The sequence below is a fragment of the Gymnoscopelus braueri genome (assembly GCF_963280865.1).
Source record: "Gymnoscopelus braueri genome assembly, chromosome: 3".
Taxonomy (NCBI): domain Eukaryota; kingdom Metazoa; phylum Chordata; class Actinopteri; order Myctophiformes; family Myctophidae; genus Gymnoscopelus; species Gymnoscopelus braueri.
Window position 1 is genome coordinate 38,310,311 of NC_137612.1, and position 24,762 is coordinate 38,335,072.

Consider the following 24,762-nt stretch of genomic DNA (forward strand, 5'->3'; position numbering starts at 1 on the left):
TCAGGATGTAAACAGTGCATGTGTAACAGGTGTCACATAGTGGGGGCTGTCGATAATGAAGATAAGGCGCGCAAACTGCGCGCCACGTTGTTTTGCTCAACGCTGTGTCCTGGAGTGACCACAAGCCAGGGCTCGATGTCTGCGGTGGTCAGCGCTGACCAATCACGGGCCGGACCGCGTTGTGCGCGAGCTCAAACGATGGCCCACAATTGGCTTGCGCTCGTTTTTTTTTCCAAAGAGGGGCGTTATGTTTTTTTCAAGCCATCTTGACTGAATATTTAGCCTTATATCCAAGGCAACATTTAAACTTGATATCTTGAGGATTTTTTTGTGACTTATTTCGGGGAGCGTGGGAAACGTTGAAAAGCGTTAAAAGCGCGTGCTTTGAGAGAGGCTCGCGGTGGCGTTCAAATGGAGGAGTGAAGTAGTGAAGATGACGCTGTCGCCCCTCAAATCACCGGCTAGCTGAGGAGGCTAACGGCTAGCCAGCAGCTAGCATGTCTGCCTGGCGAGTAGTATTGTGTCACTAGCCTGACATTTGGCACGGCTTTTAACGGTCGTTTTCTCTTTGACACCCGCACATAACAGCATTTCGCCGAGGTAAGCGAACCGACTTCTATATACACCAGTCCTTCGCTTGTGTATCTGTTTAGAAATGTGCTTAAAATTGTGGGAGAGAAATGTCCGCCCGAGTGAAACGTTATTATCACATCAGCAGAGAGAGAGAGAGAGAGAGAGGGAAGCTATATGTTTGGCAGGACTCTCTCCCTCTCTGGTCTAGTATGAAGCAACGTTCAACCGTTGCAAAGAAATGTGCAGTGTCATGATGTCAGTGTGTGTCATGCGAATAATAATGAATGCGTGCGGGTTGACACCGTGCGTGTGCACCTGTCAAGTGGCTGCTACTGTTACATGTATGTATATATTTGGGCTGCTGGACAACTTGCAACACAAGTGTTGTCTGTGTTGTTGTTACGGGTAAAATGGCTGACAGACGTTAGAGGCTCGGGCTGGTATTTAGCGCTCTGCAACCGAACTACGTGTAGCAACAAGGGCGGGGTCTAAATAGAGGATGCTGCCACGCGATTGGTTGAAAGGCGCCGTCGTGCCGTGACTGACCCCCGATCGGACCAATGGAGGCACTGCTCGGGGGAGGGGCGATACATACATGCATGTTAAGCCGAGTTTATAGTCCGTAGTGCGACGGTGTTGCATACCTAAAATAACTGATCTACAAGTTAACAGCGCAGCAGATCTGTTATTTTTTTGTAGCATATAAACTAGATAATTAATTTGCTGACTTTGTGTCACCACAGCGTTACAACTGATCCGTGTTGGCCAGGGATCGTAAGAATACAATGTACACAATTCACGTTTACTTACAGTGTTATTATTATGAATAGTGATAAACCAGCAGCACGTTATTAATTAAACGTGATGAATGTAAACATTTCAGGCTATAGCCTCTTTTCACCCTGTATTGTTAAACACCTATTTGATTAGGAAAGATGGCAAAGAACGCAATAATTCACTGCAGCGGTGGGTGAACAGCAGCCTAATATGATCATGTTAAGGAACAGCCTTTTAGTACTATAGCTGTTAGCTAGTGATGGTAGGGTTATAAACAGGACAAACTGCAAGGTCCCTATCACAGCCAGTACTTTTTGCTTTACTGATTTTTTGGGGTCACTGAGTAGCTTAGTTGGACTGGTTTGGGACATTAAAGTCCTTATGCTAGCTAAATGTTTTGTTATTGATGCTTGTTGTTCAACTTAGCCTCAAGCTTGTTGTGATTAGAACAGCAGGAACAACAGTGCTTCTTTAATATTGTGCCACAGCCATCCAGCTTAGTAGATATTTCCATGACCTATAGTATCATGGTACTTTATGGGTGTATGCTTTGGCTGTCATTTAATATAAACGTTTTACCCTAGATAGCACCTGCGGTTTTGTAAGGAACACCTTTAATGTACTTTTGATTGATTGAGTACTTTATTAGTCAGAAATGTAAGCAGCACGTGGTACAGTCAGACATTAAGGCTAAAAGGATGACACAAAAAAGTCCTGGGAACTTGTTTCCACTGTAGTCCTACAGTATGTATTCAATTCATCAATATACCAGTAGCATAAAAAATTAACACAATAATAATACTAGCAACAACAGACCTGGCTGAATGAGTACCATGAATGCAATAGCATTTTTAATCTGCTGTAAGGTGCTGTCTGCATAATGGCTATAACTTGCATCATTACTCAGCCTAAATGTGTGTTTTGTTGTTGTTTTACTTTTCTTTTAATTTGTAGGGAGGCAGTGTTAAACCTCCATGAGGAAAGCGAGGAGGCGGGGATGCGAGACTGGTGTTAGCCGACTCGACATGGGCAGGGGCCGTGGCAGAGGGAGGGGAAGGGGCAGGGGTTCATCAGGAGGGTTGCGGCCCCCCTCCCCTTACAGACTACAGTTGTCTCCGTCCAGGGAGACTTTAACGTACGCTCAGGCCCAGAAAATAGTCGAAGTGGACCTAGATGGAAGGCTCCACAGGATTAACATCACGGATCCTCTGCCGGTCATAACGGAGGATGAGATGATGGCTCAGGACATTGTTGAATGCAACAGTAACAAGGAGAACAGTGAGCAGACCCAGAGCAAAGCCAGGCCGGGGAGGAAACCGCCCAATCTCAAAGGGCGGAGGAACGGCAAAAATGCGTCGCACCAGAGCCATCGATCTGGCTCCCAGCAGCACGCCAACACCCACCAACACCCCTCCCACCAAAGCCCCTTGCCCGAGCCCACGTTCCGCGTGCTGAGCTCTGTCTGCCCCTCGGACGCACCGCCTCTCCCGACGGCCTACTACCGTTTCATAGAAAAGTCAGGGGAGGAGCAGGAGGCAGAGGCAGAGTATGACATGGACGAGGAGGACCTGGCTTGGTTAGAGATGGTCAACCAGAAGAGGGTGTCGGATGGCCACGCCTCTGTCTCTCCGGACACGTTCGAGCTGCTGATAGATCGCCTGGAGAGAGAGTCCATCCTGGAGTCCCGGAGCCAGGCTCTGTCCCAGAGCACCATCGACGAGGACGCCTTCTGCTGCGTCTGCCTGGACGACGAGTGTCTGAACAGCAACGTCATCCTGTTCTGTGACATCTGCAACCTGGCCGTCCACCAGGAGTGTTACGGCGTGCCCTACGTCCCCGAGGGCCAGTGGCTGTGCCGCTGCTGCCTGCAGTCCCCTTCTCGTCCCGTAGACTGTGTGCTCTGTCCCAACCGGGGAGGTGCCTTCAAGCAGACGAGCGATGGACGCTGGGCCCACGTCGTCTGTGCCATTTGGATCCCTGAGGTTTGCTTCGCCAACACTGTGTTCCTTGAGCCCATCGAGGGGGTTAAGAACATCCCCACGGCTCGCTGGAAGCTCACCTGTTACCTGTGCAAGCAGAAAGGCAGGGGGGCCTCCATCCAGTGCCACAAGGCCAACTGCTACAGGGCGTTTCACGTCACCTGTGCCCAGAAGGCTGGACTGTTCATGAAGATAGACCCCGTCCGGGAGACGGGGGTCAACGGAACGACCTTCTCTGTGAAGAAGACGGCCTTCTGTGAGCACCACTCTCCAGTCGGGTCCCGGCGGGACGGGTCCGGAGACGAGGCGGTTGAAGGGAGGCTGGTGGGGGGCAGGGGTAACCGTGGTCAAAGGTCCTATACTCAAAGCCCCCCTCCGCCGCAGAACAAGAAGGCCACCAAGGGCCAGAAGAAGAAGTCTAAGAAGGGAGGGTCATCCCGTCGCTCTGCTGTGCCTGTCCTGCTGGTGCCTCAGATCCCCTCTCACAGGTCAGACAGTCACACTCTTTCATCCTCTTGTAGCAATAGGCTCTATGCACAGCAGCCATATTGGAAAGAAATTGGGCCTCTTCCTTGAGTCAGGGTGTAGATACTGTGCATGTTGGCTCACTGGAAACACTCTGCTACACCAGTGGGTCTCAAAGTGGGGTCCAGGCCAGGGAACCTCAGGGTTCCTTGAGGGGGTTCCAAATGGCCCCTTACGGGTGTGTACAGTAACTCTGTCTCTGAGAGTGTACCCACGACCCATAAGGGCCCATTTGGTTCCATTTGTACACTCTGAGTTATGGGGGTTCTTGAAAAAAAGTTTGAGAACCACCTGTGCTAAACTAAATGGAACAGAGTCTTAATTAGTGTCATTGGTAACAGGTTAGGAAGATTTAAGGACCGATAACAATAATGAATTCAAGAATACTGAAGATCAGCTTTGTCAATATCTGTCGTAACAGTCTTGTTGCGATATTGATTTACTCTCTTGTTCAAAATATTTTTTTCCACAGGCTCAATAAGATCTGCACAGGGGTTCCAGTGCAGAGGAAGAATCAATTCATGCAGAGGCTTCATAACTACTGGTTACTGAAACGACAGTCGCGGAATGGCATGCCACTAATACGACGACTTCACTCACATCTGCAGACTCACAAGACTACTGAACAGGTAAAGGTACAGAGGAACCTTTCCTTCTCAATAAAAACATGACAGATTGATAGATCAGAATATGCAATCAGCCTAAGTGCCCGCATCTTTGTTTTGTTGATGTTCAGAAAGAGCCAGATGAGAAGCTGTGTGCTGCACGGGATGAACTACGCTACTGGCAGAAGTTGAGGCAAGACCTGGAAAGAGCCAGACTGCTTGTGGAACTCATCCGTAAGAGAGAGAGGCTAAAGAGAGAACAGGTGATTTGCATGATGAAGTCTATACAGAACCATGACCTGACGAAGATGTAACTAACATCGAAACTTGCCTTGCACCCTGTTCTATTAAAGAAAAGGCTCCAGTTGTCAGAGTTGCTCCAGTGCTTTCTTTTTACCTCTATACAGAACCTCATTCATCATGATTTGTGTGCATGCCATGGGGTTCTCATCTTAAAAAAGCTACGTGCTTAATGAGTCTTCCAGTTTAGTAGACCTTGTATTGTGAATTTGTACTTCCATGTACTGTGATTCTCATGTCTTACTAAATAAAAGTGCATCAATCAATCAATCAACCTGTTTTATGCTTAGTTGTACGATGGTGTCCTGCACCGAAAATAGCAACACAGTGTTGTGATCTTGTAGAATAGATCTGCCATTTTGGCTAAGTTTGGCATCACATATGTTAAGCTAAGTTTGAAACCACACAAACGGTTAACCCATTAAGACCGGGAACGAATCTGTGTCATTTTAAGATTTATTTGGCTATTAAAACATAGCAGATCTACAGGCTCTTTTTTGTTGCTATAATATCAGTGGTTCTCAAATTTTTCATGTCAAGGACCACCCAAATTTATATGTATTTGGCCGCGGACCCCCATCTCAAAATATGTTGTTCCAGGGACCCCCCAGAAGCAAAGATTTGAGTTAAAATGTATATATTGAAAGACTTACACACATTTTCCGTATTTATTTTTCTCCAAAAAATAGAGTGGCACGCTACGAGCTTGTATATCTGCCATTTTTTGAACAGCCAAAGACATCAAAAAATGTCACCGATGCGTTCCCGGTCTTAATGGATTAAGATCGTGATCGTGTTCAGTATGTCTCATTTAGAGTGTGTATCATTGTTGTTCCTATTAATTATTGTATTATTGTGTTCTATTATATTAGAACTAATGTTGAGTTTTCTTCTTTTCTATGTATTCCTTCCTTTCGCCTCTTCAGACGAAGATTCAGCAGGCTGCTCTAGAGCTCGTGTTGACCCCTGCTCTAGTGCTGCTCCGCACCACGCTTGACCAACTGCAGGAGAAGGACACAGCTCAGATCTTCTCTCAGCCGGTCAATCTAGCGGAGGTTCTTATAGCCTTGTATTCATTGTGGTGTATTCATTCATATGCTCAGTGTTGATGGACAGTTACTTACCATGCATATATCCACCCCTATACTCATTGTTGATAGACTGGTCATACTTTCATTCTAAAGGGCTGAACAATTAATCAGGAGGGGGGAGTACAAAATTGCAATATGAATGACTGCAATTTTGGAATCCCAGTGGCTACTGGCTACAGTTAAATGCATAAGAGAAAAGGCGACAAAATGTGTTTTAAAACATTGACTCATATTTTGTCATATTTTACATTACTGCTGACAATTTTCCAAAGCATACTGTATTACTTTTATGTGCTTTTCCTAAATTCCATGAAGTTTCATGGAAGTTCCATTCAGACATTTATAAAGTATTTATGAGAAATCTGGTAAACACTTGACGCTTGTGGCAGAAAGGTTCCTGGTTCGATCCCCAGACCAGCAGGATAAATCAGGGTGTGGAACTGAATGAGCAACACTCTCCCCTCCCTGAACACTCACCGTTGAAGTGCCCTTGAGCAAGGCACTGAAGACTGAACCCCTGACTGCTCCAGTGGAGTGTGACTGACCATTAGTCAGACGGCCCATTATTCCCACATCCCGATAGTCTGACTTGATTGATTGATTGAATACTTTATTAGTCAGAAATGTAAACAGCACATGGTACAGTAAAACATTAAGGCTAAAAGGATAACACAAAAAAAAGTCCTGGGGACTTGTTTCCCTTTTGTGGTCCTATGAAACAAATGTGAGGTCAGTGTGAGGGTAGGGTTAGGCTTAGTTATAATGGGGGTCGTCACACCTGTCTGGCACACCATTACAGCTTCTCAGTGGCCAACAATGTAGGATTGTGGTTGTACTGGACAGCTCCCAGGTGTGAGTGTGAAGCAGGGTATTGCTGAAAGATGTCCTAGGGCCCGCTTTAAAAAGAGATACAAATATCAGTGTGACTTACCCTGGTTAAATAAAGAACACAGCAGTTTACATGTTCACAGTATCTAATGTTTGGTGGTTATACTGTAAACGGTAGTAAAGATTCACTGGAAAAGATTACTTTTGCGATATTATTGGTGTGAAAAATCCCCAATTGTTAGCCCTAATTCATTCATACATTCACTGGCAATAGATGTACTGTATATTCATTGATGTATTCACTGTACATTTAGAGATCAATTGCTGAAATTGAGGTCCAGAAGCTCAGTATTATTTTATTTTTATTCATATACTGTATATCTATCTAGAAGTTTTCACTGCTGTTGATGTGATGACACCTAAATTTCCCTCTGGGGATCAATAAAGTTTGTTATTTTCCTGTAGCTTAGTTTGTCTTATCTTAGGTTGGTGCCGTTCAAGACAAATCAATAAGCTGCTGTACACAGTCAGAGAAGAGATGTTTTATTCTTAATGCGTTTCCTCATTCTTATTTAAGGTCCCAGATTACATGGAGTTTGTATCTCAGCCTATGGACCTGGCCACCATGCGTGCCAAACTGGAAGCGCATGCCTACTGCTCCATAGCAGACCTGGAGGAGGACTTTGACCTAATGGTCTCCAACTGTCTGAAATACAACTCTACGGACTCAATGTTTCACAAGGCAGCCCAGAGCCTGCATGAAGTAGGTGGAGCCATTCTCCGCCATGCCCACAGGCAGGCACAGAGCATCGGCCTGGACCCACACACTGGCATGCACCTCCCAGAGGCTCCTAACAAACACAACTTCCAACAGTGCACATGGGATGACAGTGAGTTTGAGAGTTTGTTATCAGCATCAGTGGTGGACAGTAACAAAGTACATTTACTTGAGTACTGTACTTTGCATTTTTGGATGCTTATGGTGTTCACTCCTCTACATTTAGAAGACAAATATTGTACTTTTGACTAGGGATGCACCGATATGGAAATTCTTGGCCGATACCGATGTTTAAAATAACAATTTAGCCGATACCGATATTTGTCTATTTAGTTTTTGGTGTTGTTGTTGTTATAAACATTTTTTGCCGATACCGATGTTGACTGATGTGGAAAATATCGGCCGATACCGATATGCGGTCGATATATCGGTGCATCCCTACTTTTGACTGAAAAAATATTTAAAAAATGATGAATTGACCACATAAGCCCTATTTCAAATCTTTGAATGTTTTGGGGAAATGTCTACATTTTAATAAAGTAATGCATTGATATTAAAAAGACATTTTAATTTGTACTTTTGAATACTAACCCTTTTAAAAGCAAGTGCTCCAGTAGTTAAACTGAAGTACAAATTAGTTGAGTAATATGTAACCAGGAGTATCTATACTTTGACTCAAGTACTGAGTACTTAGTCCACCACTGATCACCATCAACCAGTGATGTCTGACCTCATCCCATTCTCCTACTACTCTCTTTCTCTACTTTGTCACACATCAACATTTCCACATCATTTTCTCTACAGTTGACTCCATCCTGGATCCAGAGAACAGACTCCACCAGACCACAGACGAGCAGCTGAAGGCCTTGCTGGATAAACTGGACATGGTGACGCCGATGCGCTCCAGCGGCGGCCGTACCAAACGCATTCGGCTGCTGCGCAGAGAGATCAACACGCTCAGGCAGAAGAGTGACCAGCAGCAGCATCACTCCCAGTCTGTCAACGGTAACGACACAGAGGAAGAGGAGGAAGAGGAGGAGGGAGGGAAGGAGGAGAAGAAGAAGAAGGAAGTGGTGGAAAAGGAGAGGAAAAAGGGAAAGAAAGACATCGTGGATAATGGACCTTTAACATCAGTAACGCCACCTGGGACAGGTAACGGAACACAGCAAATTATAACTATATTCTGAACAGTAACATATCGTCACTGTCGGGTGGAAACCTCATATGTCCAAATCTGTTACTTTTCAGGAAATAGTAAAAAGAACCTGTGTTCCAATGGATCCAACGTAGTTATTATTTAGTCACAAGGTCTTGTTAATACTTTTCATTGGTTCAATATTTAAAAACCCAGACACTGGCGATCTGAGCTTGTAGATCGGCTATTCTTGCTACTGCAGAACTCTTGCGCTAAGAGGTAGGGCATTAATTAAAAATGTTAAATGGAGATACTTTCTGCGCAACAGCACTAATTATTACTATGATTTCCCTCAGTCCTCTCAGATCCAGATGACTCTCCGCCCGTGTTGGAGCTCACATGCCCAGTGTCATCACCGTTGCCGGGAGACGCCCCACTCGAACCCCCGGTCCTGGGCATAGTGACTGGCGGGCGTAGATCACCTGGCCGCTCTTACAAGCGCCAGAGATCTGCACGCGGCGGAAGCAAAAGCCAGGGCGAGGAGGAAGCAGAGGTTGGGGAGACGCCGTCTTCACAAACGGAGGCCGTTCACGAGGTCACGCCTCTGGGTACGCCGCCGACCCCGTCCTTGGCCGGAGTCGGCCGCCGCACGTCCGTTCTGTTCAAGAAGGCCAAGAACGGCGCGAGGCTGGCGAAAAGAAAGAGTCCAGCGGAGCAGAACGAGAAAACCTCTGAGGGTAAAAGCAACGGTGTGGACAGCACCCCCGCCGGTCCAAATCCTAGCATCACCACCATTTCCATGTTAATCCCCTCCCCCACCACGACCCCTCCGTCACCTTCCTCCCACCAGCTGAGGTCCAGAGGCCCCAGCTCAGACTGCTGGGAGGCAGACAAACCCCTTCCACTACCCAACCAGGAAGGTAAGACAAATCCTTAAGGTGAAAACTAGGTACTGTATGTTATTGTTAAGAAATTGTTGTCTGAAGAGGATTGTACATGCATATCGTTGCTGTCGGGCAGAATATCTCCATATTTCCTTGGATAATGCATTGACGGTTAAGCTAAGGGCCCTTTCTTTGTCATGTTCAATGCTGATTTACTATAGCCCACAACAACAGTATATAAACAGGAAGCACTCAAACCTCTGTGAAGTTCTCCATAAAGGCCGGTGCACCAGAAAAAGTTGTCTCTGATTTTGCATGCTATGAATCATTCTGAAAGATATTAGTAAAGTTTTGATAAAGTGGTATTGTTTGTGTTTGGATTTATTCCTCAAATTCTACAATTATAAGACGTCATTCGATATCAAGGATTTTTCCTTCCACTTAATATTTGTGGAACTTCTTAAGAGATTCCTTTTCTGGTTAGTAATCTAATAGGTTATTATTTTTTTACAATCAGGCTTAACAAATGGACTCGGAAAGCACCAAGAGATCTCTGCAGACCACACTATTGATGACAAACTAAAGTGAGTATTCTAACAGTAGGTCTGTTATGTATAATTAATTAATTTCGTTTGGAATTGAATTTATACGTTGCAAATGAAATTTCTTAAATTGAGCCCATTTCGTCCTCAGCTGTAGTGTGTCTCCACCCAAACGCAGTCGAGGTAAACCAGCCCTGGTTAAAGTCCCCACCAGTGAGAATGGAGACGTGCCTGCCTCCGGTGTGTATTATCATATTTGATAATGGATTAAATTCCTCAGTTGCCATGACTGATTTCAGTCATTTGGATGGAAGCATGTTGTGCGGCGAAAATAGCCGATCTACAAGCGCGACGCATTGAGAGCTTGTAGATAGGCTATTTTCGGTATCTTTTTTAAGATTAGAGCATTTGAAGTGGTCAAACTAGAAATATGTTCAGAAGCATCTTCCATTAAATCTTAATAGTCTCGGATATTTCATATAAAAGCAAAGGTTAAAGCCTCAATCTGTGATTTCTTCACAGTATGTTTGCAGTATGTAGAACAGCAGGAACAATATGACTAAAACATCATAATTTTACATATTGTTTAGGAAACAGCGCTAGTGTGGGGGGCTCCTTTCACACTGTTTCACAAATCGCACATTAAGACTTGGTCATACAAACATTTTCAGTGGTGAGATTTTATTTTGCTTTAATCCATGTCATCATCATAATAAACGCATCTTCCAAATCGTCGATTTGTCCAAAACAGTTACTTTTCAGGAAATGACTAAAAGAACCTGTGTTCCAGTGGATCCAATGTCTTGTTAATACTTTTCATTGGTTCAATATTTATAAAACCCACAGACGTACTTAACCACTTTCACTTAGAAAACTAATAATCAACTAGAAAAAGTGCTCCTCGGAGCACAGGTCTCCGCCAGGTCAGGTAGGTTATTGTGGCCTCCTGGTGGCGCTATAACAGGCCGATGTGGAAAAACTTGGGCACAGGTTCTGCTCTGGCCTCCAGGGAGTGGGCATGCACAGTTTCATGCCGATCGGTGCTGGAGATTAGCTGCTCACAGACAGACAGACGAACGCACACACATAAGGACGGACACATGGACTAACGGACAGGGGCGAAAATATCTCTCGGACACACCTTCGGCCTGACGGAAACATTTAAAGGCAGAAATTATTCAGGGGAGGTTTAAATTAAAATGTACCCCATCAGATTAAGACATTAAAACGCAAATCATTTAGACACACATAGTTTGCCGTCTTGAACGTGGCGACCCCTTAAAACCTGTAACACGTGACTATACTGACTACACAGTCTGATTTGTTTGTCGAGGTCATTCTAATATTAGTGAGTCAAGATGATTCAATTGGATTCAATTATTTAGTTATTTAATTTCAGTAAGTAGACATCAAGTATTTCAGAAACTATTTACTATAAACTTGCAGATCTACCAGCTCTTTACTAGACAAGAAAATACAAATGCAGTGCAAAATAAATGTGAAATGCTTCACAAATGATGACAGTTCAGATTTCTGTGGCTTGCCAATTGACAAACAAACAAAAATAAATAATTTAAAAAAAATCATTTTCTTGTGCACAGGAACTACACTTCTGACTTTGGATAATGAGAGAGAGCTCTCACCTCTAGACCTGGTTTGGGCCAAATGCCGTGGATATCCATCATACCCAGCAATGGTGAGAATACATTGAGTGGGGTGTGGTCTGCTGTCGGCTGCAACTGGAGAATTATGGGGTGGCAATCCGGTGCAGCAGTTAATGTGATGAATTCATGGATCGGGCTGACTAGCTTCTGTTCAGTCAACCAACCCATATTCTCTGTTATCTATCTTGCAGTGAGACTGGGGTTACGCCACATAGTCACAAGAGATCCTAAACAGAAACTGCAGGCTGCTTTTAACATTGCTAGTACATGCCACCATAACCGGTTCTGAGTAGGGAAGGACAGATGATGCAGTTCTTTGGGGAAAAGTATAGCCACATGGCAAGTTTATTGAAGGAAGATTACCAAACTAAACTAAACTGAGGTAACTAAGAAGTCAGTCTTTAGGATGTCTTGCTTTCATGTGTACTGGCCCTGGTCTGGTTGTAAAGATCGCGTTAACTGCTGCACCAGATCGCCACCCTGTAGCTCTTCACTCTTTTGGTTTTATTTGACCATGAAGTCCCGTTCAGATGCGAAATCTATCAATATACAAGTTCACAATGCGCCACATCCATGCTGTATCGTGAGCGTGTATATACTGTAGGCTATTATAGACGCACGACACCGTCAAGTATAAATTTGGGTTAAGCCACTTGGCATGAGGAACCACACACAGGGACGAATGGTAAATAATCTAGCTTCCTCAGCATGCATAAACTTTGTCAGCCTAGTCCATTATAGACAGTAATGTAACTTGAATACATTTCTCTCTAGCCTCAAAAGAAAATCACTGCTTGTTATGAAGAAAGGAAAAACAAGCAATTTTTGCGTTCTTTACCATATTTCCAACTTGTGCCTAAAGCGATAGCAGCTGAGAACAAACCACATCCCGCTGGCGCTATCTCACTCTTATTTTATGAAATCTAACGTCATTTTAGCACTGAAACAATGCTGTTTTATGCATCCTTACAGATCGTTGATCCAGGCATGCCCCAGGAGGGTCTCCTTCACAACGGCATCCCCATTCCAGTGCCCCCCGTGGAGGTGCTCAAACTGGGCGAGCAACGACGAGATGAGGAGGGCGAGAAACTCTTCCTGGTGCTCTTCTTTGATACCAAAAGGACTTGGTAAGATCCGGAGTCAGTGTTGCGAGATTGTGCGAGAGAAACAAGCAACCAGGTCTATGAAAACAAGCCCAAAAGAAGCGACTAGGCCACATGAGCACACGCACACACACACACACACACACACACACACACAGTGGCTATTTCAAAATAGCCGATCTACAAGCTCACAACACGTTGCGATTTGTGAGCTTGTAGATCTGCTATTTTCAAAAGATCTTGAAAGAAAATGTGAAATATTTGGAATATTTTTGAAACATTTTAACAACATAACATAATATTCTTTATTAAATCGTGATATTTTCAAACATAAATATCAAATAGATCAGTCTAAATCTCCCAAAAGGAAATGCTTGTATTTAATTCAATCTGACCAGAAGCAGGGATAAAACATATCTCCACCGGAGAAATTAATGACCAGAGGTGGGATATCAAAAGTAGAGGATATCCCCCAATCTCCCCCAGCAAATCGAACCCTGTTAACCCATTAAGACCTGGAACGCATCTGTGTAATTTTTTCATTTGAGCTAAAAAGCATTATTTTACACTTTGGCTATTCAAAAATAGCAGATCTACAAGCTCATAGCGCGGCACCGAGTGCCGCGCTACGAGGATTTAGAAGACATTTTGTAGAATCGGCCTCAGGTCTGATGGGTTAACACCGAAAGTGAAGCCAGTTGTTTGGATGGTTCTCTCCATATACGCGAAGAACACACATACTCACATAAACAGATAGACACTCACTCACTCAGAGATATGTGGAATTATAGATAGATTTGTCTTGCTTTTCAGGCAGTGGCTCCCTTGGGACAAGTTACTGCCAATGGGGAAGGATGACACTGTAGACAAACTGCGCTTAATGGAGGGCAAGAAACCCAGCGTGCGCAAGTCTGTGCACACGGCGTACGACCGGGCCATGGTACACTTAAACCACGTGAGAGGGAACGTAGACTTCACCCCCTCCAATTTTATATGAATAGTTTTATTTTGAAAATGTAATCATCCTTCACAGGTTGCCTGGCTTGATGGATTAAAAAGCCTATTCAAAGATGAAGCTCCAGAATAGGTGAGAGAGTAGCGTGATGGTTTCCATTTGAGCCGTCAGACCTTGATTGGAGTTTGACGAGAGTGTTGTTTGGGTTATGAAAGAGTCAAATGTTTTTATCAGAAGAAACTGCTTGAAGAGATTTTTTGAAAGATTATATTATTCATTGGTTCATTGTGATTTAATTTGTACTTGTTTTACACAACCACTGTTTGCTATGTGTTTTGTTTTAGGCCAAAGTGAGTCGGGACTTCAAAGTGACAAAATGTAAATATTTTATTCTCAAAGGGACTAGCTTGATTCAAAGCATATTCAGATTGTATTTGCCATTTGAAATGTCACTGATTTCTTATGGAGTCGTTAAGTCTCAGCAACAGCCATGTCTCAAACCTGTTTTTAAGAAAGTTTGTCAAAAGAAAAACGGTATTCGTCATGAATTATCCCTAAAATATCCCTAGTTTTGTTGTTCAAAATTATTTATATAAAATGTAATTGTGCCAAATAGACAGAAAGTCAAACTAAAATAACTGCACAAGTGGACTAGATACACGCCCCTAATTTATGTTTTCCTCCTCCTCTGCTCTGTCAAGTAGCCTGTTTGTCTGCTAAATATGATTATTCATAAGTCATTACTTATGGTTTGTCTGTAAGAAATGGCTTTACAGCCAGGACTAACGACATTTGGAAAAGTAGTTCTGTGTCATGGTATACTGTACGACTCCCGCTGTGTGTTGCTGCTGGAATACGTTTTGTGCACTTCATTTAAAGAAATGGTATCTTAAAATGCAATCACAAATGCTGAATTTGATTCAGTTTACATAACTGGGGACATTTCAAAGAATAATTAATGGTAAATGAATAATTTGTGTGCGTAGATTCAAATTCAAATTAAACCTTTTATAGAAATGTTCCTTCAATTATGATTTGCTTTGAGTGAGACTTTGAAACCATTTATTTTTCCATATTGTGAAGCTGTTTTTTGTATTATAATATTAGAATGTTGGAGTACTTGGTGCAGCTATTTGAGTGAATGCGGTAAAGATGTGAAGTCACTACCAAGGGGATGCTAATTTCTAGTCATGAAAGAGGCCACTGTAATCACTTTTTGAATAACTTGTAAATGTTTGCGAATCCAACCAGTAATGACTTGAAAAGCACAATTGGTTTGTTTGAAAGAATTGATTACTCCTGAAAAGCCATATGTATGGCAAAAAAACCTTATATGTAAATATATACAAACTCAGTTGAGTACATGTGCATGTGTATAGTTTTGTACATATGTAAATGTATGTTTATATTAGCTTACATGAAGTAATTTAAGGAATGCAAAAAAAAATATCAAATTATTAGATCTTAATTTATATTGTGTGACAGATGGAAAGAGTGTTATTTAAAAAAAAAGTAAATATTGAGAAGATTTATGTAAGATGCTCAGTAGCTCTTTGTAATAGTGACGGTACTTAAAGAAATGTCAGAACATGTTCCCTAGCAGTCAGTTGGCACAAAACTCTTATGTAGGCATGAGTGAGTTGGCACTAGCCTACGAGACCTTTTGTTTTTCTTTGGTGGCACAGAAGGTTTTTGATCTTGTCATTATGAATTGTACTGAAAGATCTATAATCTGTCTGAGACAATATTCCCTCACCCAGGAATAAATACAGTTTGAAAGGACTCCTTGTATGTGATTATTTTGAGTTTGTAGCCCCACTTTTTATCAAATCGACACACCTGAACCTCTTCAACTGCTCTCACCATTTCTCCCACTTTGAAACATCTATTCTTACAGTAAATAATGACAAGCAAGTAGATTTGTGCAACCTTGGGTTTATTTCATAATACTATACATATTTTCTCCAAAGATTGAAGTGATAGCATACTCATCATGTAGCTAAGATGGGGCAATTGTCTTTATTCCAACTATCCGAAAACGTTGTGGTCCCATTGTCCGTTATACTCTAAAGTATCATGTGAGCATCTTAAAGCAGATTTGTACTTGTGTCATGTACCAAAAATAGCAGATCTACAAGCTTGTAGATCGGCTATTTTCGGTGTGCGACATGATGCGTGTCCCAAGTATAAATCAGGCATTACTCTAAAGCGTCACATGACCATCTTTATCCCGAGTAAAATCATTTCCACATCAGTTTACTTAGTCGCGGTGTTCCATGCTGAAAGTAGCTGATCTACAACGCAGTGTGATCCTGAAAATCTGCTATTTTAGACCGCTCTACACCGTCGTACGACAGCGTAACTTGGGTATTAGCTTACCAGATGACCTCACGAGACTAAAGGAATTTATGTCCAAGCAATAAAGACAGCAACACTGTTGATCATGTGAGTTGGGTTTATGATCACATTAGAGCTAGGATCGCCATATAGAATTTTGCATGTGTAAAATGTAACATGAAAAAAGACAAACTTAGCTTAAATTAACTGAATAAGAAGCATCGTTGAACACAATGAAATCAAATTCCGGTTATTCCAGTTATGAAGCCCAAATAACATAGCCTATGTGTTGGATTTCCTGCATATCCTGTTTTGAAGCCTGTTTTTCCACGACGATGCAAAGCAAATCGTGATTGTAGAAGCTCCAGTTTGTGAAAGGTAGTTTACGTTCCTGTTCCCCTATTTTGCACAATGTACCAATGACATAAGTGTTGAGGTCAACAGACAAAGACCATATGCGAATTATCTTTCATGTGGTACATACACTGCCTGTGAGGAAAAAAAATAAAGGAAGCAAAGAAAACCTCCCTGGTTACACTAATAAAATATAAAAACATTTAAATATCATTGCAGTGATACTTAATAATTCTACCACAGGTACATTTAAAATGTACTATATCATTATGCTGTTTTTCCCCTGACTATCTGGCTGAAAGCGCTATCCTAATGCAATGACATGCTTTCTTGTTGGGGAAAGATCTTATTAATTACCAAGGAGTATGCTGCTTCTTAAATAGTGGGGAAGTAGTGTTGAGTCCAGTAGTCAGTCTTAAGTTCAGGTATCAACGTCTGGAGGTTTCCAAACATCCGTGTAACCACCAGTGTGCAAACTATTGTTGAGAAAGCAGGGTAGATCTACAGTACTTAGGCCTATAAGAGGGACAAGAAGCCGTTATCTGTGGAGTCCTGCTGGTCAGACTTCCCTCCACGAGAGCTCTTACTGGGGTTGGGGGTGGTCGAATACTTGGGGGGATATCGGATGAAGAGTCGGTCCTCTTCCTTCTTAATCCACCGTAGCAGCTTAGTGATAGCAGTGATGGCGCAGGCTTTGGTGACCAGGGGACTGAAGCAGGTGTACAGCTCAAACTTGCTCGTGACCTGCATTGGGAAAGGCAAACTCATTTTAATAATAATAATACATTTTATTTGAAGCAAATTTCAACCACTTAAACCCTATATACTTTGTTTACCAGGGTATCTATCCTTGGCCTCCTTTTTCCCACTCTACACTTTAATTTAGTTTTTTTATTTGGTTGGGACAATACACATTAATGAGCACTTAAGACATGATGTAATACATACACATGATTACATGGTAAATATGCCGGATTTAGCTAATGCTAACTTCCATCCGTAGTCCCCAAAAACATAAACATACAGACATCACAACAGAACATAGTTAACAAAACACTCAATCAAATCAACAAAAGGCATATTAAAAACAATTATTGGAGTAAAACTACTCACAAAAATCTTATAAGTGATCACAAGTCTGGTTATTTTTTAATCACCGTTTCAATTGTCATTAGAATGCTATGAGTGTGGTTGGGGCTCTCCCTAAGTGCAACTGGGTGATGGTTCCAATCTGAGCAACCTTTGATGGAGAGAACATTTTGGTGGTCCGTCTACCATGGACCTCGCAGTCCCCTCTGTTATCTGACATAGTGCTACGTCCCGTTTCTCTTTCCCTACGAATAAATTCCCTTAAGAGGGAGAGCCAGTCCATGTAAAATTGTAAATTCACCAAATCTCTTTGCTGAAAAGAGCCGATCTACAAGCTGACAACACGCATTGTCAGCTTGCAGATGTTAATTTTTTCATCTATGTTCGGCTATTATAACATGCCCAGTATAGGGACAATAGGGTTCAAGTGGTTAAGAAGTATTAAGGTCCGTACATACCGGGAGCGTCTATTTTGTGTGATTAATTTGCATGAATTTAAATTGGCATTTGTGTCATGAGTACATCCACACAGAACGTGATTATGCAATGATCAAGCAACATACTTTTTCGAAAAGAGGCAGATTTTTCAGCACGAATAAAAGCATCCACAAACAATCCAATCCATGTGTGAATGAGGCATCACCAAATTCATAGTTTGAAGTGAAATATCCATTTATTTTAGTGGTTCTCAACCTTTTCCGAATTAGGGACAAACAATCTCGAAAGTGTTTGCAGCCCACCCATCTGCTGCGTGTATTTTCAGAGCAGGTTTATTTAGATAATCAATCGATTGTGTCCCGGTTTGGATCAATGGAACGAACGTAGTATAATTTAAGTTCTTAATTGGAATCACAATGAAAATATATATATTTTTAGGGTTTTAAACAAAAGAATACCATGAAATTGTTTTACTTTTTAACATATTACCATTAAAGTCTTGTTGTTTTGCCAATTAGTTGGGGGCCCGGTTTATTTGTCACGGTGTATAAAGGACCTTTATAGCACTGACTTCGCTCCTCATTTGGATCCAAGAAACTAACCATTTCATTTTCTGGAACTTTGCATAGTTTGAAATCTATTAAGAAATGTTTGACAAATGTGAAGCCAACACAAACCCACACAGATGGCAGGTGACAGAGAGTTGTGAGGGTTTCCCTGTAGGGAGCTACATACCGAGGTTATTCATTTTGAATTAGTTCATTTGTTTTAAATTTTTGTTTAGTTTTGTTTTTAAAGCAGGTTTGCAAGTTCTTTTTCTTCTTTTTGAAAAGGCTTACTTTTAGTTTTATATTTCTACTGTAATATGGGGGGCAAGTGGCAAGATTCAACAAGGTCAGAAAAATCTACAAGCTTTGAGCCTATGGATTTGCTATATTTGACAAAGGCTAAAAAGATTGTTGACAAAGGCTAAAACTAAGGACATTTCCTGTGATTTTGCATTTGTTTTAAATAAACAATACAGTTTCATTTAGTGAAGTCATTCATTTCATTTTGTTTTTCACTTAACCAAATAATGTTTTAGTTAAGTTTTAGTTCACTGCAATAACCCTGCTACATACCCAGGCCAGCAGGGTTTCCCTCTCAGCCACGTGGTAGATAAGCTTGAGTGGTCGTGATGAGCTGTGGATGCGGCTGTGCATGTACCGGTACAGATCCAGCAGTCTCATCTTCTCCTCCTCACTGCCGTATGGGGCTTCCATCTCTGGGCTACAAGCAATGAACACATCAAAGCGTACATGACTACATATAAATAGAGACACAGAGGCCTTTCATATGTACAGAAATACAAACACCATGAAATGTTTTGTTTTTTTCAGATAAAAGCTGGTATTTTGCAATGTGGACTAGATGGAACTCACAGAGCTGTCCATCCACTGATAATGCTTCTCTAGTGTTCACACACATAATTTGATTTCCACCAAGGCCGGCCTCACTGGTAGCCCTGTACTATAATTAATTGGACACTCGATGCTACTAATCCGTTTTAAATAATTGAAGTCACTTGTCATTCTCGTTATGGTTAATGCCATCATGTTGTATTTACAAGTGTCACAGATTTCCAGGTTCTGTTTCCCCCTGTAACCAGTAAGCATTATATTCCCTCACATTGTATAGTAACCTAATTAAATTCAAACAGAGCACATTTCTCAGTGTGCCACACCACATCAATAATACATGCCGATGTGGACACAATCTCATCAAGTAAATGTACACACAAATGTAATACTAACTAAATAAAATAAGAGTCCACAGTACACACAGTAGTTATGTTAAACTTACTCCTAGGGATTGTATTCATATTATTATTGATTGTTTTAATTAATCTGTGACATAGCGTGCATTCTGTGCACTAGTCTTTGACAGACTAACCCAATTGGCATTATTAACTGTGTATTTTCTCACATGTATCTTTTTTACTTAAGATCTATGCACTTTGACCTGGTTTATGTAGTTATGCAATTAGCTCACGACTTGTGTGATTGGGTGATATGCTCACCAGTGACTGGTCAGCTTCCATATCAGCCCAAGGGGTTAAACCAATCAAAAAAGCTAAAGAGCTGAACTGTCACCATAACAGACTTGGCTGCAGAAGTAACTCAACCTGTCGGACATGACAGAAATCACCTGCCAAACACGGTTGGTGTGGATGGTGTGGTACAAGCCACAGCTGAGATGACACTGGAGTTTAAACAACACAACAAGAGGCCCATTACTAACCTGACATCCCTATGTTGGTCATGACATTACAGGTGAAAAGTTTCGGGGAAAAAATAATGTCTGCCTATTATGACATACCCAAAATAGGAACACCAAGTGGTTGAAAGTGGTTAAGTGTGTCTATGGGTTTTATAAATATTGCACCAATGAAAGGTATTAACAAGAGCTTGTGACTAAATAATAACTACATTAGATCCATTGGAACACAGGTTCTTTTTTACCCATGTCCTGAAAAGTATGGGTTTGAAAAAAAGTTTCTGCCTGACAGCAGCAACATGCTAGCCCAGAAACACCAAGAGGGTCCTGGTCTGTAACTGGGAGAGTGAAACAAATGGAACAAAATAGACCCTTACGAGGCCATTTGGTTCCATTTGTACACTCCCATCATTAAAAACAGTAAGAATTTTACAGTGTAGATTAGGGTCCCAGAAATAAAGATAATATCAAACTGATATTTTCCTATTGACAAGATCTGTAGGTGGCACACTAGAGTAGCAAAACAAAAAACTTCCGTCAGGTGGAATATTTTCTTTTCTGGCCAAAAAGTGTATTTTTTACACAGAAGGTGGGGGGCTGAGAGAGTCTTTCCACCAAGGAGAGTAGGCTTTCAACACTTTAAAATCGTCTTTGTTTTGGTGAGTAGCAAAAGTGTATTATTTATTTTCACTAAAGTCAAGAGACTGCGCTGCTGGCGATATGAAACAAATGCCTTTAGAGTCACATTAGCATTAAAGAAAACTCCTAACACTATGGACCAGAAGAATCACTGTGATATGACTTGGACAATTCGGCACGGCCACCGACACAGACATTCCAGCACCGGTGTTTCCTTCTTGGTAACACTGTAGGGTGAGGTTGTTGCACCATTTACAATGTTGACACTATAGCGATATCAGGATTTCTGTGATGTCATAACGTCACTGTGACTGCGTGTATTTGCTCAAATTCTTTTTGCCTAAGCTTGAGGCGATGCACTGTATGGACACTGTGAATGTGTGTTTGAGAATACACTTAAGACTTCTGGTGATTAGTAGTTTTCTTGCCTACTTATGTTGAATGCACTTATTGTAGGTCGCTTTGGATAAAAGTGTCTGCTAAATGACTGTAATGTAATGTGATGTTTGGAGGCGCTTGGATGGCGTAGTGGTAAAGTACCTGCCCACCACTGCGGAGTCTAGGGGTTCGGATTCACCGTGGTACATCTGGCTTATACTAACAGTCTATTACGAACACAACACCTGTCAGCAGGGAGTGTTGGGCGGGAGGAGTAGGACGGAGGCGCTACATCCTCCCGATGGGGGAGGCAGTAGGGTACAACAGCAGTGACAACACAGTGTGCGGGGAGGAATTCATTGGCAAAACGACTAAATTGTGGAGAAAAAGGGGTACAAATAATTCATCAAGATCATTAAAGGTCTATCTATCTAGGTCTAGGACATTACAAGCAACATAACACAACACACCTGGTGAACTGAGTGAGCTGGCGGTGATTGTCTGGCACGTCAAAGGGCTTGTACATGAAGTGTCTGAGGTCTGACACGCCCACCTGGCTGACACTGTACGAGTGGGCTTTGGCTATGAGGCTCAGGGAGTTCTGAGTGACCATGGCTTCCTCTATCCGCCTCTTGCACTCAGCCACGGCATAAAAGGCCTCCTTATCCGTCGAGAGCAGCAGCAAGCAAACAGTGCATTCCGGGGGGTCCAGGTACGAAATGTACGCGTAAAAGTAACAGTCCGGGTTAAAGAGTGGGAGGCAAATGGGAGTCCAGATCTCACCGGCCTGGAAGGCCGAGGAGGCTCCGATGAGGTTGAGCAGGAGGTGGACGTCGGCCGGCTCCAGCCTGGCGTCCTCGATGACCGTCTTCTCCTGGACGATGGTGAGCAGCTGGTTCTTGGCGATGAGGATGGAGAAGACCAGGTTGGGGGTGATGGCCTTCTGGAGGATCTGGCTCAGCGAGTCCCTGAGAGAAGCGGCCAGGGGCAGGCAGTGCACCGCCGCCAGTAAGAAGCTCGGGTCAGAGTCCAACAGGTCCAGGAGGCCGTCCAGGATCTTCTCGGAGCCCGCCAGTAGCCGTCGCAGGTCGTAGTTCTTCTTGTGTTCGAAGATGCGAGTGATGCTGGCCTGGGTGAGCATGCTGATGATCTGATAGTAGACGTAAAGGAGCTCGGCGCGCAGCTGCGGCTCAGACTGACGGGTGCTGGACACACACACCAGCACCAGGGGACCCTTTTGCGAGAACACCACTGTGTGCTTATCTTATGGGAGAGGGGAGACACACAGGCAATAAGGATTAGACATTAAATACTGTCTGGGTTGGATTAAAAATACAATTATTTAGTTTTATATCATTTTTATATCATTACAACGATATGTTCCACCTACAATACAAATGGCACCGCAGCTAGTGTTCAATCCGGTGCACCATCTGCTTCAAACAACTTTATTGACCATGTCAACCAGTAGTAGTCCTACCTGACACCAGGGTAAAAATGTCTCAATGGAAGAGTAGTGAGACCACCTCTTACCGCAGATATGCATATTATACTGTATTAACATACCGTACTCTATATAGATTTATTAAAACTGTTTTATTCATTAAAATAAATCCCCGACTGTACCTTAAAAAGGACTATCATAACAAAAGTCAATGTCAGACTGTCAACAGAGCTCTCACCTGAATAGATTGAGCGGATCATGTTGTCGCTACTCTGGACAAAAGACACCAGTGCCATCATGACTCCCATGGTAGAGGAGAGCGCCTCTTCACTGCCATAGCGGGAGTAGATGGGCTTGCCGGCTTCACTCAACACAAAAACATGCTTCCTGTGCTGCCGCCAGCTGTCAGCAGTCACATCCTCGTCGCGGTGGGACAGGAAGTGAGGCGCGTCAGGGACCCCTGTCCCCGTTTCTGACAGCGGAGACGACCTCCCCTTCAATCCCACACCTTGCTCTTCCAGTTTGCCCCTGGCCAGCATAGTGACAACAAACTCCCCAGAGTCCTCGTGGCTGTCCTTCCCCACAGCCTCATCCTCTTCGTCAGCTGCACCGTCAGCTGGTTCGGCATCCGTGGCGACGTTGCCCGGCGGCGGCTCCTCCATCTTGCTCGGTTCGGTCTCCGAATCCAGACTCCGCTGCTCCTCCTCCTCCTCCTCCGCTGTGACATCCGACAGCAGCAGCACCTCTGCAGGAGGGTCCTCCTCTGGGTTCACGCTGCCATCGCCTTCTCTCTCCACCACCACCACCGCCGGTGCAATGTGATCAGGAAACATGTGGTTGCCCAGCAGGGAGAGGGACGTTGCCAGGGTGTCGGCTGTTTTAAATGAAAGGGCGGAAAAACAGAGACATGTCAAGTTTTGAGCAGCAGAGCTTTGGGGCTTGAATGCAAATGTATGGGGGTGGGTATGTAGGAGGCTAAAACTATTTCCTTTTACCAGTTGGAGCAGAGCTTTCAGAGAGCAGATCAGAGGTATTCACGCCGTCTGCCTCTTCGTTTTGTTGTCTCTCTCTCTCCATCTTACCATCCCAGTCACTGGAGAACAGGGGGAAAAAAATCGCATTTTTATTACCCGTTGCATATTCACACACAGTACATTGACGCGAGTCTGATTTAAACTTCGTTGTACCGCGGTGTAGCGCGCCGAAAATAGCAGACCTCGACGCAGGTGTGAGCTTGTAGATCTGCTATTTTCGGGCGCCCGACACCTCCTAAAAGCCTGGTCGTCATGGATACATCAAAGCCTCTAATAATGGGAGTTACAGGGATCTCTTGCATCAGTGGTCAGGTGACAAGACTGTATTAAAGCGAGGCAAAACTGACCTCAGAATTCAAAACTCCCACAATAATAACACTTAAAAGGGATCTGGAATTCAAGACACATTTAATCTCTCAATTCAAATAGTTACATGTACCGTAGCTATTCTAGCTAATATTTAAACTTAATACACAGTACAACGAAAAGCAACAAGCTAGCTAAATATGTTCGTTGAGCCAGCCAACAGTCAGATGACCTGCTTGACTCACACTGTATTCCCTGACATGTCTTCAAACTACATTATTTCCCGACATTGAATATCTAAACCCCCCCCCAAGGCAAGCTTAGATGCTAACAGGCTAACATCAGCAGCTAGCAATGCAGAGATCCATTTTCTGGCTTCGGCTTTAAGTGTGAAGGTACTGTATGTGTACGTCACATAATAAAAGGTTATCAATAAAGTCTGAGAGACAGGACTTACGATTTGAATGACGTTGAAGCGTTGGAAAAATAGGTTTAATCCTTAATGTAAACTTTGATGATGTGACGGCAGCCGGTAAGGTAACATTAACAAGCTGTCAAGATCACAAACACACAAATTTGTTCCTCTCTTACCGACAGCCGACATCCGGAATCCCTGATGACCAGCCGTGCCGACCAATCAGCAACGGGCAGCGTTAATTGGATCGCAGCCAATCAGGAACCTCGGTAACTGCGGTAGTCCCGCCCCCTTGGGGTACGTTCCAGGTGATGTTGAGTTGACTGAACCGGT

At 43.1% G+C, this 24,762-nt stretch overlaps 2 protein-coding genes across 4 annotated transcripts; one reads left to right on the forward strand and one right to left on the reverse strand.

Annotated features, from left to right (window-relative positions):
* Positions 1 to 271: 271 nt before the first annotated feature.
* brpf3a (bromodomain and PHD finger containing, 3a) lies at positions 272 to 15,516 on the forward strand. 3 transcript variants are annotated; one of them, XM_080423732.1, is made up of 13 exons: positions 272 to 600; positions 2,305 to 3,817; positions 4,327 to 4,489; positions 4,591 to 4,722; positions 5,686 to 5,814; positions 7,256 to 7,568; positions 8,261 to 8,608; positions 8,948 to 9,511; positions 9,993 to 10,059; positions 10,169 to 10,257; positions 11,619 to 11,713; positions 12,654 to 12,808; positions 13,598 to 15,516. In XM_080423732.1, the coding sequence occupies exons 2-13, from the start codon at positions 2,325 to 2,327 to the stop codon at positions 13,779 to 13,781; spliced, it is 3,732 nt and encodes a 1,243-aa protein (XP_080279858.1). In that variant the 5' UTR covers positions 272 to 600; positions 2,305 to 2,324; the 3' UTR covers positions 13,782 to 15,516. The 3 variants fall into 3 exon arrangements, with proteins under 3 accessions (XP_080279858.1, XP_080279859.1, XP_080279860.1); XM_080423733.1 differs by having other exon boundaries at positions 4,327 to 4,483; XM_080423734.1 differs by lacking the exon at positions 13,598 to 15,516 and having other exon boundaries at positions 12,620 to 12,753.
* Positions 15,517 to 15,730: 214 nt separating this feature from the next.
* mon1bb (MON1 secretory trafficking family member Bb) lies at positions 15,731 to 24,614 on the reverse strand. The gene is made up of 6 exons (XM_080423735.1): positions 24,472 to 24,614; positions 23,670 to 23,767; positions 22,913 to 23,548; positions 21,701 to 22,493; positions 19,079 to 19,226; positions 15,731 to 17,174 (listed from the first exon to the last, which is right to left on the reverse strand). Exons 2-6 carry the CDS (start codon positions 23,749 to 23,751, stop codon positions 16,947 to 16,949), a joined length of 1,887 nt encoding a protein of 628 aa, XP_080279861.1. The 5' UTR covers positions 23,752 to 23,767; positions 24,472 to 24,614; the 3' UTR covers positions 15,731 to 16,946.
* Positions 24,615 to 24,762: the final 148 nt, after the last annotated feature.